General features: G+C 44.0%; 1 protein-coding gene and 1 non-coding gene across 2 annotated transcripts in view; both read left to right on the top strand.

Annotated features, from left to right (window-relative positions):
* LOC126191401 (acetylcholine receptor subunit beta-like 1) overlaps positions 1 to 12,413 on the top strand; it is an 895,743-nt gene that overhangs the window by 792,437 nt on the left and 90,893 nt on the right. The window contains exon 6 of the mRNA XM_049932266.1: positions 8,701 to 9,660. Within this exon, the coding sequence (XP_049788223.1) occupies positions 8,701 to 9,660 (960 nt within the window). The remainder of the gene's footprint in view (positions 1 to 8,700; positions 9,661 to 12,413) is intronic.
* On the top strand, positions 7,982 to 8,088 carry LOC126090328 (U6 spliceosomal RNA). Its single transcript, XR_007521173.1, has one exon. It is a non-coding gene; the product is annotated as a U6 spliceosomal RNA (small nuclear RNA).

Genomic DNA, 12,413 nt, shown 5'->3' on the forward strand with positions numbered 1-12,413 from the left:
TCAATTGTCGAGAAACGGGTCGTTTTCAATACAAGCTTTTTACAAAAATTCAAATGGTTCAAATGGCTCTGAGCACTATGGGACTCAACATCTTAGGTCATAAGTCCCCTAGAACTTAGAACTACTTAAACCTAACTAACCTAAGGACATCACACACACCCATGCCCGAGGCAGGATTCGAACCTGCGACCGTAGCAGTCCCGCGGTTCCGGACTGCAGCGCCAGAACCGCTAGACCACCGCGGCCGGCCAAGTTTTTTTTACAGCCGCTGCGTATATTTATATGCATGGTATCTGTTCTTTCGGACAGGTCCAAAAGAACATACACTATAAATGTTAAAACAACGTTATTAACGTTTTACATCTTTATTCTTCATGTCTACATATTTGCAACCCTCTACCACTAGAGGGCTCCGAATTGTAGCGTAGAACATGGCGGCGTGTAACGTGACAATTGTAAGTCGGTGCGTGAGAAGTCGAAGAGTTCGTCCACCCATGGAACACCCTCTCCTTCATCAGGACAATGCCGAACTACACACGAGCGCTGCGACATCTGCAACAATCCGACGCGTTGGGTTCAATGTCATCGATCATCCCCCACACAGTCCCGACTCGGCTTCATCCGATTTTCATCTGCTTTCAAAACATAAGGAACGCCATCGAGGATCGCACGTTGATAGTGATGAAACGGTGCAAGGAGAGGCGAGGTTGTGGCTCCAACAACAATGTCAAATACTCTACAATGACAGTATCAACAAACTGCCCTCGTTGTGGGAGAAATGTGTTCGTCGACGGGGTGACTATGTCGAGAAATAAACATGCAGGCATGAAGAATATAGATCTAGAATGTTAATAACGTTTATTTTATCTAAAAAAAACTTTAAGAATTTCCAAATAAAAAAAATTCGGAGGCATTACTTTTCAGCACGTTCTCCTAAATATATAGATTGTTTCTGTCATCTACGTAAAGACTGGCTTAACGAAATTCTCCAAACTTGACGCTTGCCAGCCATACTTTTCATTTTAGCACAGCCGTTCCTATCTACTTCATCAATGACAGCCTCATACAGGGAGACAGTTATTGAACTATGTGAAGTAAAATCGTCATAACTTCTGTACGGTTTGCGTTAGGACGTTCAAACTGCACGGTTGGCCGCAGGCATGATAGGAATTAGTATGCGCATGCATGGTTTGGGTCAGCGACGAAACCCACTTTCATTTGGATGGGTTCGTCAATGAGCAAAACTGTCGCATTTGAAGGATTTAGAATCAGTATGTCACGATCGAGAAGTCTCTTCACCCTCAACAGGTGACTGTGAGGTGTGCAGTGTCCAGTCACGTAAAGATCGGTGCGATATTCCTTGATGGCACAGTGACTACCGAACGGTACGTAAAGGTTTTGGAAAATGATTTCGTCCCCATTATCCAAGCTGACCCTGATTTCGACAAGATGTGGTTCATGCAAGACGAAGCTCGACTACATCGAAGCAGGAGAGTGTTTGATGTCCTGGAGGAGATCTTGGGGGCCACATTCTTTATCTGGGATACCCAGAGGCTACTGGTATGGGCCTCGATTGGCTGCCATATTCCCCGTATCTGAACACACGCGACTCCTTTTTGTGGGGCTATTTTAAAGACAAGGTTTACAGCAATAACCCCAAAACCACTGCTGAGCTGAAAACAACCATTCAGGAGGTCATCGACAGAATCGATGTTCCGGTACTTCAGCGGACTATGCAGAATTTCGCTATTCGTCTGCACCACATCATCCCCAATGATGGCAGGCGTATCGAACATGTCATAACCTAAATCCGAATATCTGTAGTGACGTTTAATGTTGAATAAAGTTTGTGCACGCCGTAGTTGGTAACCAGTTTACGTTTTTCTCGTATAGTTCAATAATTGTCACCCTGTATATACCAATACACATGCGTTTCTTTCACTCCATCACATCTTCAGCAACAATTTTCATCTACAACTCATGATAGTATTATGTGTTCATCGATTCCAATTCATCGTTTTCTGAAGTTCTTCATTCGTAATCTTTGCTCGTTGACTCTTTACAGGAATTCATTCAGTTCTGCATCAGTCCATTTCATCTCCAACAATTTGATAAGCTGGAAGACTACACGGAGAAAATTAGAAACACTGTGCAAGAGTTTCACTCTGTACGGAGTGTGAAACAGACTTACTGAGCAAGCATTTGTATCTACCAACGTTCTAGTTACTGCAAGATTACATTTCACATTTTATTTCTGTCGACTAGAACAACTTTACATGAATCAAAAACATAACAGTAATAAAACCCTAAAAAGGGACCTTCATATCTATAACGTATACAAGTTTCAAGAAATCCTTAATTATTTGCTATGTTGTCACTTGTAGTGAATGTCATCGTTCTATTCTGTATCAGTTGCCCGCCTGCTTAGCTGGGTTGTAACGTGCTCGCCTCCCATACAAGCGGGCCCGAGCTCGATTCCCGGCCGGGTTGGAGATTTTCTCCGCTCGGGGACTGGGTGTTGTGTTATCATTTCATCCTCATAGCCGGCGCGCAAGTCGCCCTGTGTAGCGTCGACTGAAATAAGACTTGCACTTGGCGGCCGAATTTCCGCGATTGGGGCCTCCCGGCCAACGATGCCATATGCTCATTTCCATTTTTTTGTATCTGTTAAAACCACTCTGACTTTGTTAATAAATATGATGAATTTGGTGTTAAATTAAGGTATTTAACTTATAACTCCCCTCACCCAAAAAGACAAGAGGAATGATCAATATAAAAATAAAATAATGGCAGACCAGAAGTCTTTGTAGAGGTCTGCGGCCAATATGTACATACACGTAAAATTTTTAATCGAGATTGTACTTCGTTCCTTCTGTTTATGGGTTTCGTCAGATTGTCGTCATCAGATCAATATGCGCTTATACTCGGTATGCTCACTTACTATTTGAAGTAATATGTTGCACTGATTCTTCAAGTTACTGATCTCATGATGTTAGTCTTTCCTGCCGTGTAATTAGATGAAATAGAGTGCGACCTAGACTAAAAATTTTGTTTAAAAAAATAAATGGTGATGTCACTACCTACCTATGGAGTCACCCACTACAGCATGTGTATTATATATCAGTGTTTATGAAAAAGTAGTAAGCATATGCACTAGTGAAAAATGAAAATGAGCGCCCTGATAAAAGTCTTACATAAATGTTTACTCCCATTATTGTACAGGCTGGTACAGGATCATAATCACAGGGTAATATACACAGTTACAGATTTTCTTCCAGCTCTTGTGTAGGCTATATACAGCCGGTCATAGACGTGTTGCTTGTGATCTTGGGAGTACTTCTCCCTGTTGTCATAGCTGGTCTAGCGACGCTGTCGCTAAAACAGAACGAGCCACATGCCTAACCATCATGTCGCTCACAAACTCATTCGTGTCAGTAAAAAGTTTTCGATGGTGTTTTGCCACAGTAATGCAATATTCTTCGAAATTTTAAACCGCCATTTGACTGTGTATTACTGTGGTGATTTTCCGTAGTATCTAGATTTCGGTTTTTATGCCATTATCAAACGCAATTCTAAAATTTCCTACACCATTAACATCTTCGGTAGTTAAGGCAGTCAAACTGCTTTAACAGATATGACATGTTAATGGTCTAAGAACTTTTAGCATCGTACTTGATAATGTCATAAAAACCGAAATTTAGATAGTATAGAAGCTAAATACCGTAATATACAGTAAGATGGCGGTTCACTCTTTCGAAAAAAATATTGGCGTCATGTTTGTCGATGGCGTTTGTCAGGGCAGCAGATGAAGAAAAGGGCGCTCTGTGCATGGACGTTGTTCTGCTGGAAATTGCCTGACTTCGTGGGAATGTAAATAAAATGTGCCGGATGACGTGCGTGATGAATCCTGCATTGTTCAGCGTTCGCTCTGGAGACACACCTTACTTCATAAACTACGCTCCTCACACCAGATTTCTTGTATACAGTTGATCCAAAATAATACGAATATCTCGTGCTTCAGATGAGATACCTCGGCTGCTTGAAAAGAGCTTTTTTTTAAACAAAAAGTGTCAAAAAATAAGGTGAACAGTAGTATCGTATGAAGCTTGGTGCGATTTTCTCAAGGAAGCTTGCCCACATCAAACATATTACGTCAGAGCGAATAATAGGTGGTTCTGATTCTCAAGAGATGTTAGTAATTTTAGGCATAATATCTGAAAAGGAAGTCAGAACTGAAATCTTGAATCACACGATAAGAGCTAACAGATTACATACATGAAAAACGACTTGTATGAAAATAGTCGGCTAATTTGCAATAATTTTATGTTGGAGTTGAAAGTTTCTTTTAAATCACACAAGAATAAACTTTTTAACACGCAAAAATTTAGGATATTACGAACGAGGAGCTCTCCATTTGAAGTTGTGGGATCAGCTCGATTTTTTGTAATCGATCTTAGTTTAATAGAAAGAGAGAGAATTCGACTGAATTAAAGTCACAAACTGCAGGCACAAACAGGGATACACAGCCAACTGCCAATTCACGCCCAAGACGCAGCGCAAATCCTGGAAATTATCTTAAAGCCTGCCACAACACTACACAACTTCAATGAAATCCAGTTCACTAATTAGGGGCAATGTCTGTCGATGTCTCCTGCTATATCGACACTGTACATTACCCGGTACGATGTTAGGATCAACGCAGTCATATGCAGTTGATCATTATTAGAATATGACTCTTGCTCCATTCACAGCATGCCGTTATTAACCCCTTACAAACGAGGCTTTTATATGTCACATTCTTAAAAGTCATTTTTCTTTCTCCACTAGTGCAAAAAAGTCTTCCTTGCATCTTGAAACAGTAAGCAATGGTTAAATAATATATCTGTTATCGAAATATTGGATTATAAAATGTTTTAATGATGTATGCCTTCTGTATTTTGCAGTGCTCGCTGGAAAGACGGCAGTTCCTGCAGACGCACCCACGCCGCTGTGCGTTTTTCTGTTTGAACTGAGAGACTGGGCGTCCAGGTGTACAGCCACCATGCACTTTAGACAACGTGTTTTTTAACCTCTTCTTTCTACTAGCACTGAGGGCCTCTGCCACTTGCAGTCTATGCTGAAAGCATGAGCTACAGTATGCCTGTTATTTCATACGTTCTGAAACTTTTGATAATTTTCGCAGTACATGCACCGGTACTGTTGTTGCTAACATTGTAGGGTATTAGTGGTAGAGTATGCACCAAAACAATAAAAAGAAATATAGAGTAAAGATGGGCTCTAAAATGCACGCCTTCAGAGCTATGAGCACTTGTTCAGTAGAAGAGATCAGTATCACAGTACCGAAGATGAACAAGTAATCATTGCTCTTAAGGTATACATTTTAGAGCCCACGTTCATTAGATACTTTTTCTTGGTTTGGTTCATACTACTACCTCTAAAAGTTGCCATCCCTACAATCTTGACAACGACAGAAACGGTACATGTATCCCATAGACGGAGGTATCATAATTATTTTCGCTTCTAACTTCCGACTCGATTGTTTCCGGACCAGGGAGTCTTACCTCAAATTGGTACGTTTATCCTTTTTCAGTCATTCCTGAAAATTTCTAACGGAATCACCCTGTATAAATGAATTGGTAGCACACTCGCAGACGATGTAGTTGTGTACGTGAAGGAGTGATCCTCACTAAATTTTTACATACTGCTGACAGACTTATAAATGATTAGCAGCTGGTGCCAAACTTGACAGCTGACCGTTATATAAATAAACTTAAGGTAGCACGGGAAATGAGAGGAAAAATCTCCAGTATCATATGCTCCCGTGATGGGCGATGGGCCACTGGAAGTAGTCACAGCAGGCAAGCATCTTGGAGTACTTAAGCAAAGAAACGCAAGATGAATCGAATAATTAAATTTCGCTTTAGGGAAAATGGACAGGTTCGAGACTTAGATATGCTCGAGAGACTCTAAGGAAGTATAATTTATGTAAGAAAGTGGTTGCTTCGTTTGGGCGATTCCTGAGTCCGTTCTATTTTGGTGTTTTTGTGGTATAGGTGCCCTTGGGAATGAGCTGAAGTTGAAAACTGGGCTGTAGCACTAAATAAAGTGCTTGTTTTAACCAAAGAGTTTAGTGGAAGTAATGTCTTTCTTTCGGTATTTAAAAAGGTTACAGTAGCGTTAGGAAAAAAAATTTATTTTATTAAAATAAAATGCCTAGTCCAGGCAGGTTCGTCACAGCGCAAGTATTATTTCGTATACATATGGAAAAAGTTACGTAAGTAATATGAATTTTTTTTGTCTCGATCGTAAAGTGTTTCGATTAACACATGTCCAATACCTTATGCACCACATTCAGATGTAAAATGCTTGGCTACGAAATGCACATGAAAGTGATTACAAAGCAGATGTTAACATTGACTTATTATTCGTAGTCGACCTTTTTATACCTGATGATGGTGCATACGGCACTGAAACCGGTAATAAGTTGAAAAAAATGCTTTGCGAACCACAAAGATAATTTATGTAATACTGTAAACCAGGTATACTTTGTCCGATTTTCAGATTCAGGTGTGATTATCAAGCCTGTTTCAACTTCTTTGCTATTTATGATAGTGAACGTGGGAAGCTTGTATCAAAGGACTATATACTAATTAGTGCAATACATTTTCTAAAATGCAGATGAAGTGATGGAGAAACTGTAGGTAGTGACAGTTAGCAAGGATTTCAGGATACATTCACCGGTCTGCATTTGTGATCAATATTTCAAAAACACGGTGGAACTTTGACCACGCAAAAAGAAATACATTGGTCCAAAGTAGTCTTAAGTGCTTTACTAAGCCTAGTAAAAGAAAAAAACCTAGTGCAGTACATAAATCAGTATGATCGAACACCAAAATTATGTAATAAAAGGTACTAGGATGGAATACTACACACATAGCTCCAAATTAGTTGATCATAATACCTTCACTTTCATCCATCTTAAACCTAAATCCTCGTTTAAGAACATCCGATGTAATTAGAATTAACGCTAGCTGTTCTTCAGTTGTCGAATCAGTATCTAGCATTTTTGGCCAAACAAACTTCATTTCTTGTTTCCGGAGGCATTTGACATTATATGTTACACCTGAAGCACTGTCGGAGCCACAATAGCTTGTAATTTGAGGAATATACAAATGGTATTTGTTTTTATTAGTTTCATATACCGGTACATTAACAATTACAAATGGGCCTTTGTCTGTATACTGATGGTTATTGTTTCTATTCCTTAGTTCCATACTGCTATTGGCTTCAGCACTGTTTAATGAACTGTGTATATGTAATCATAGGGTAAAAATGACCAGTGGTCAAAGAAACCTCGAAACAGAGAAATCATGTATGTGACCTCAGAAGTCGAAAGATACTGGCAGATATATACAGGTGAACAAAAAGCTAATCAGTGGGCTGTTCCGAGAATTAATGGACAACATACATGATACAGCTGTAAACAATGGCCTTTTAGGTGAATGATATTGGCTGATTTTGCACAAGCATACTTTAACCCAGTTTTTCGAATTCAGTTATGTCAAAACATGTTCTCTAACTATTGCGCAAGAAAATCTGGACTACATGGCACCATCTAGTATTACTGATGGAACTTTACCAACAAACAGTATTTACTAAACATTAAACTGAGGGCTAGCGGAGAGCTATTAAACTTATACTTATATGGATATGGTGTCTGTTCTTTCGGACATGACATATAAGTATATAGTTCTGGCAATACCGGCCATGACCTTCTTCTTCTGTGTGGATGCACACATATTCACCGAACTCTTACGGGACTTGGTAAGAACGTCTTCCACGAGTAATGAGTACGTCGGGGTGGGACACTAAGGATGTAGTGTGTGGACATACAAGGTGCGAATGTAGGTCTCGCGGGAGGCGTGCACGAGATAGTCCCTGCGTCGCACTATCCACTGTGCCCTCGGTGTCTCAAATGGATGTACTCGCTTCGGTGATACATATACTAAAATTGAATCGATACAGAGAAGATTAGCATGGCCCCTGTGCAAGGATGACACGCAAAATCGTGAAGCGTTCCTCATTTTTTGCCGGCACGCTAGCTCAGCGTGTTTGGTCAGACAGCTGGATGGCCTCTGTAATAAAAAAACTGATTTGAAGGATCAACAAACGAACTTGACCGGATGTCATGTGACGTCTGCAACGACCAAACACAACGATCAACAACGAAAAAAAAGAAAGAAAAAATGGATAGAGCGTCTGCCATGTAAGCAGGAGATACAGGAGATCAAGGGTTTTAGTCCCGGGCGGGTCACACATTTTCACCTGTCCCCGTTGATATATATCAACGCCTGAAGGTATTAATAGAAATCTAATTTCTATAAAACTTATGGCGTGTCAGTCGTCAAAGTAACGACAACAGTCAGAGCATACCCGGTTTACTAAACTAACAGTTTTGGAATCGCTATATTCCATTGATAATGTCACAATTAACAAAAGCAAAAAAAATTTAATCACACAATAAATTTCTATGTCGATTTGTTCACGTAATGCCTATATTAATTTCAGGGTTTACCTCCCGACTTTTTCCACACTTGCGAATGGTTGGACGACGTTCGTGCCAGTATCCGACAATAAAGAGTGAGGCGAGAAGGAAGAATCTGTCTGTTTCACTCTTGATCACCACCAATTTTCTTTCAGAGCTCGTGCACCATCGACGTGACGTACTTCCCGTTTGACCAGCAGACGTGCATCATGAAATTCGGGTCGTGGACGTTCAACGGAGACCAAGTGTCCTTAGCGCTGTACAATAACAAAACCTTTGTGGACCTGTCCGATTACTGGAAGTCGGGTACGTGGGACATTATCGAGGTGCCGGCCTACCTCAACATCTACGAGGGCAACCACCCGACCGAGACGGACATCACCTTCTACATCATCATCAGGAGAAAGACGCTGTTCTACACGGTGAACTTGATCCTGCCCACGGTGCTCATCTCGTTCCTCTGCGTGCTCGTCTTCTACCTGCCGGCCGAGGCCGGCGAGAAGGTCACCCTCGGCATCAGCATCCTGCTGTCGCTCGTCGTCTTCCTGCTGCTCGTCTCCAAGATCCTGCCGCCCACGTCGCTGGTGCTGCCGCTCATCGCCAAGTACTTGCTGTTCACGTTCATCATGAACACGGTGAGCATCCTGGTGACGGTCATCATCATCAACTGGAACTTCCGGGGCCCGCGCACGCACCGCATGCCGCCCTGGATCCGCGCCGTCTTCCTCTACTACCTGCCCATCCTGCTGCTGATGCGCCGCCCCAAGAAGACGCGCCTGCGCTGGATGATGGAGATGCCCGGGATGGGCGCGCCGCCGCACGGGTCGCCGGCCGACCTGCCGAGGCACCTGCCTCCGGTGGCGGCGGCGGCGGCGGCCGCGGCGGCGGCGGGGGCGGGCCACGGGCCGCGCGCCAAGCTGGAGGCGGTCGAGATGTCCAACCTGCACCACCCCAACTGCAAGGTCAACCGCAAGGCCAGCGCCGCCGAGCTGCCGCCCGCTCGCCGGGAGAGCGAGAGCTCCGACTCGCTGCTGCTCTCGCCCGAGGCCTCCAAGGCCACCGAGGCGGTCGAGTTCATCGCCGAGCACCTCAGGAATGAGGACCAGTACATCCAGGTAGGTATCCGCGTCTACATCACTGGCGCATGCCGCAGCGCGCGCGCTTTACCACACAGGTTGACATTATCGGTAGCAAATCCCCGTCAGATCCAATGAACTAAATCTGTTCCTAAATTTGGCATTGCTAAGAATATATTTGTAATTATTGCTGCTCCTCGGAAATATACGTCAAAGACTGAATCTTCTATCTCATTGACAAACTGCATATTTGCTTCTGTTTCGGGTTCTTCGGCCAGCGTTCGTCTGATGATTTTACTGACGTTTCGCCAGCACGAGTAGCTGGCATTGTCAAAACTTCACCCTCCATTGCCGGTGGTGAACTAGAGCCGAGCTTTAATAGAGATGGGGCCCCTCCATGCCCGCACCAACGTGGTGTCCAAACCAAAAGTTCTACTGTCACCTCCGTCAACATGTTAGTTATCTAGTAAGTGGATCACAGGATGCTGGGCAGTGATGTTATCCGTGCGTCTGGGTATGACTACGGATTAACACGGTCCATCAGGTGATAGATAGTGGACGAAACGCGAGTGAGGGTAGCGATTTGAAGAGCAGAGGGAAAAAAGTGCCGAGGCTCGTGCCGTGGGAAAAAACCTCTGCGACAGTGGGATGGGTAGTAAGAGCAATAGTGGCTTACTTGCTGCGATAGTTCATGCAAGGTTGGATTTGTTAGTATGGGTACCATGCATCATTACCGTGGCAAGCGATGGCGATGTATCCCAGTTGCTGCAGCCGCTACATTCCTGGAACAATCAAGATTGTCATATAGTAGTGGGAGATCGGCCATAGATCATCTCACTGTGTGGGGGATGTGTGGAGTTTGTCTGCATGCAGTGTACGGTAGGACTTCCCTACTGTATTCCAGCTGGATATCCAGTAATGGCGTCTGATTAACAGGGGCTCACCGGTACCGTTGTGTTTGCGTGTGCTTCGCCATAGATGTTAGGTCCTTACAAGTATGTCTTTTGGTCTTTTATGTTTCCATCTATGGTTGTGGTCGTAGTTCCCCAGATTCAGAATAAACGGGTTCTGCGAATGTCTGGAGTTTCTGTATAGTCTTGTGGTGAGTATGTGGATTACCACCGTGAGAGTCTGAAGTCGGTATTCCCAGTGAAGGTCTGCGATGCGTGTGTATCGTGGAGCATTGCTTATGATTTTCAGTACTTTGTTTTGTATGAGCTGCAGGCGGCGCAGGCGTGCAGGCGCAGCGTATCCCCAGACAGGAGCTGCGTACGTGATCAGGGGTCGAATAAGTGTCATGTACAAGGACCTCGACACCCTTTTGTTCAGTGTGCTACGCCTGTTGAGCATAGGGTAGAGCTGTTTGAGCCTCGCGCTAGCTCGGTTGGTCATGTGTTGTATGTGGTTCTCCCAGAGCAATTTCCGGTCCAGCCAGTCACCGAGCTATTTGACTTTCTCACGAAAACGTATTGGGCGTGCATGTAGAGTTACTGGTCTGCAGTGTCGGTGTTTGCGTAGTTGCTTCGGTCTTCTAGTGAACAGAACGGCTTCGCACTTGTCGACGTTTACTCTAGCACGCCATTTCTCCAACCAAGGCTCAGCCACTCTGAGTGCAATCTGTAAGCGTGACGTAATGTTTGATGGTTTCCAATCTTGCGCGAGGATGGCTGTGTCATCCGCGTAGATTGCCAACGTTGTGTTGTATGTGGTTGGGAGATCGTTTATGTAGAGGTTAAACAGTAGGGGCCCTAGGATGCTTCCCTGGGGTACTCCCGCGTGTATACCGTCTCGTGTTGATTGTTTTCCCTGCACGTCAGTGTTGAAACTCCTGTCTGTGAGGTATGAGTGATTAGACGCACCAGCCCGTCGGGGAATCCCGCGTCGCTGAGTTTGCGAATGAGGCCGTTGTGCCATAGACGGTCGAAAGCCATTTCGATGTCCACGAAAACCGCCCCTGTTGCTTTGTTTATGTTGAAGCCATGTGTTATATGTTCAACGACCCGTAAGAGTTGTTGTGTTGTGGAGTGGTGATTCCTGTAGCCGAATTGCTCCGGTCTCAGGATGTCATTTGTTATGCAGTGCCTAGTGATGCGTTTGAGAATCATCTTCTCAACAATCGTATTGAACGAGCTCAGAAGGCTGATGGGTCGGTAATTTTGTGGGACGCTGTGGTCTGTCTCCGGCTTCTTGAATATCAGTACCTTGGCCGTCTTCCAAAAGGCAGGGAAGTGTTGGTGTTTTAGTATGGAATTCGTTATGTGTGTTAGATATTCAGTAGCTTTATCCGTGAACTCCTGGAGGACACGGTTTTGAATGCCATCATGACCAGGGGCTTTCCTAGCAGCGGAATGCATTATAGCCCAGGAGACATCGGCTGTGCTAGCATGTCGAATGTCGTCGCGCGATGGTTGGGCTAGAATGCGTGTAACCTCCTGGTCAGTAGCAAGTGTGAACACTGGATCTGATGGTACCAGGTTCGGTGTGAATGACGTTGCGAGTGTGCGGGCCATTAGTTCTGCTTTCTCTTCCGCTGAGTATGCAGGTCCGTCAGGCCCTTGAAGCGTTGGGGTATATACACTCCTGGAAATTGAAATAAGAACACCGTGAATTCATTGTCCCAGGAAGGGGAAACTTTATTGACACATTCCTGGGGTCAGATACATCACATGATCACACTGACAGAACCACAGGCACATAGACACAGGCAACAGAGCATGCACAATGTCGGCACTAGTACAGTGTATAGCCACCTTTCGCAGCAATGCAGGCTGCTATTCTCCCATGGAGACGAT

Source organism: Schistocerca cancellata, chromosome 6, assembly GCF_023864275.1.
Source record: "Schistocerca cancellata isolate TAMUIC-IGC-003103 chromosome 6, iqSchCanc2.1, whole genome shotgun sequence".
Lineage (NCBI taxonomy): Eukaryota > Metazoa > Arthropoda > Insecta > Orthoptera > Acrididae > Schistocerca > Schistocerca cancellata.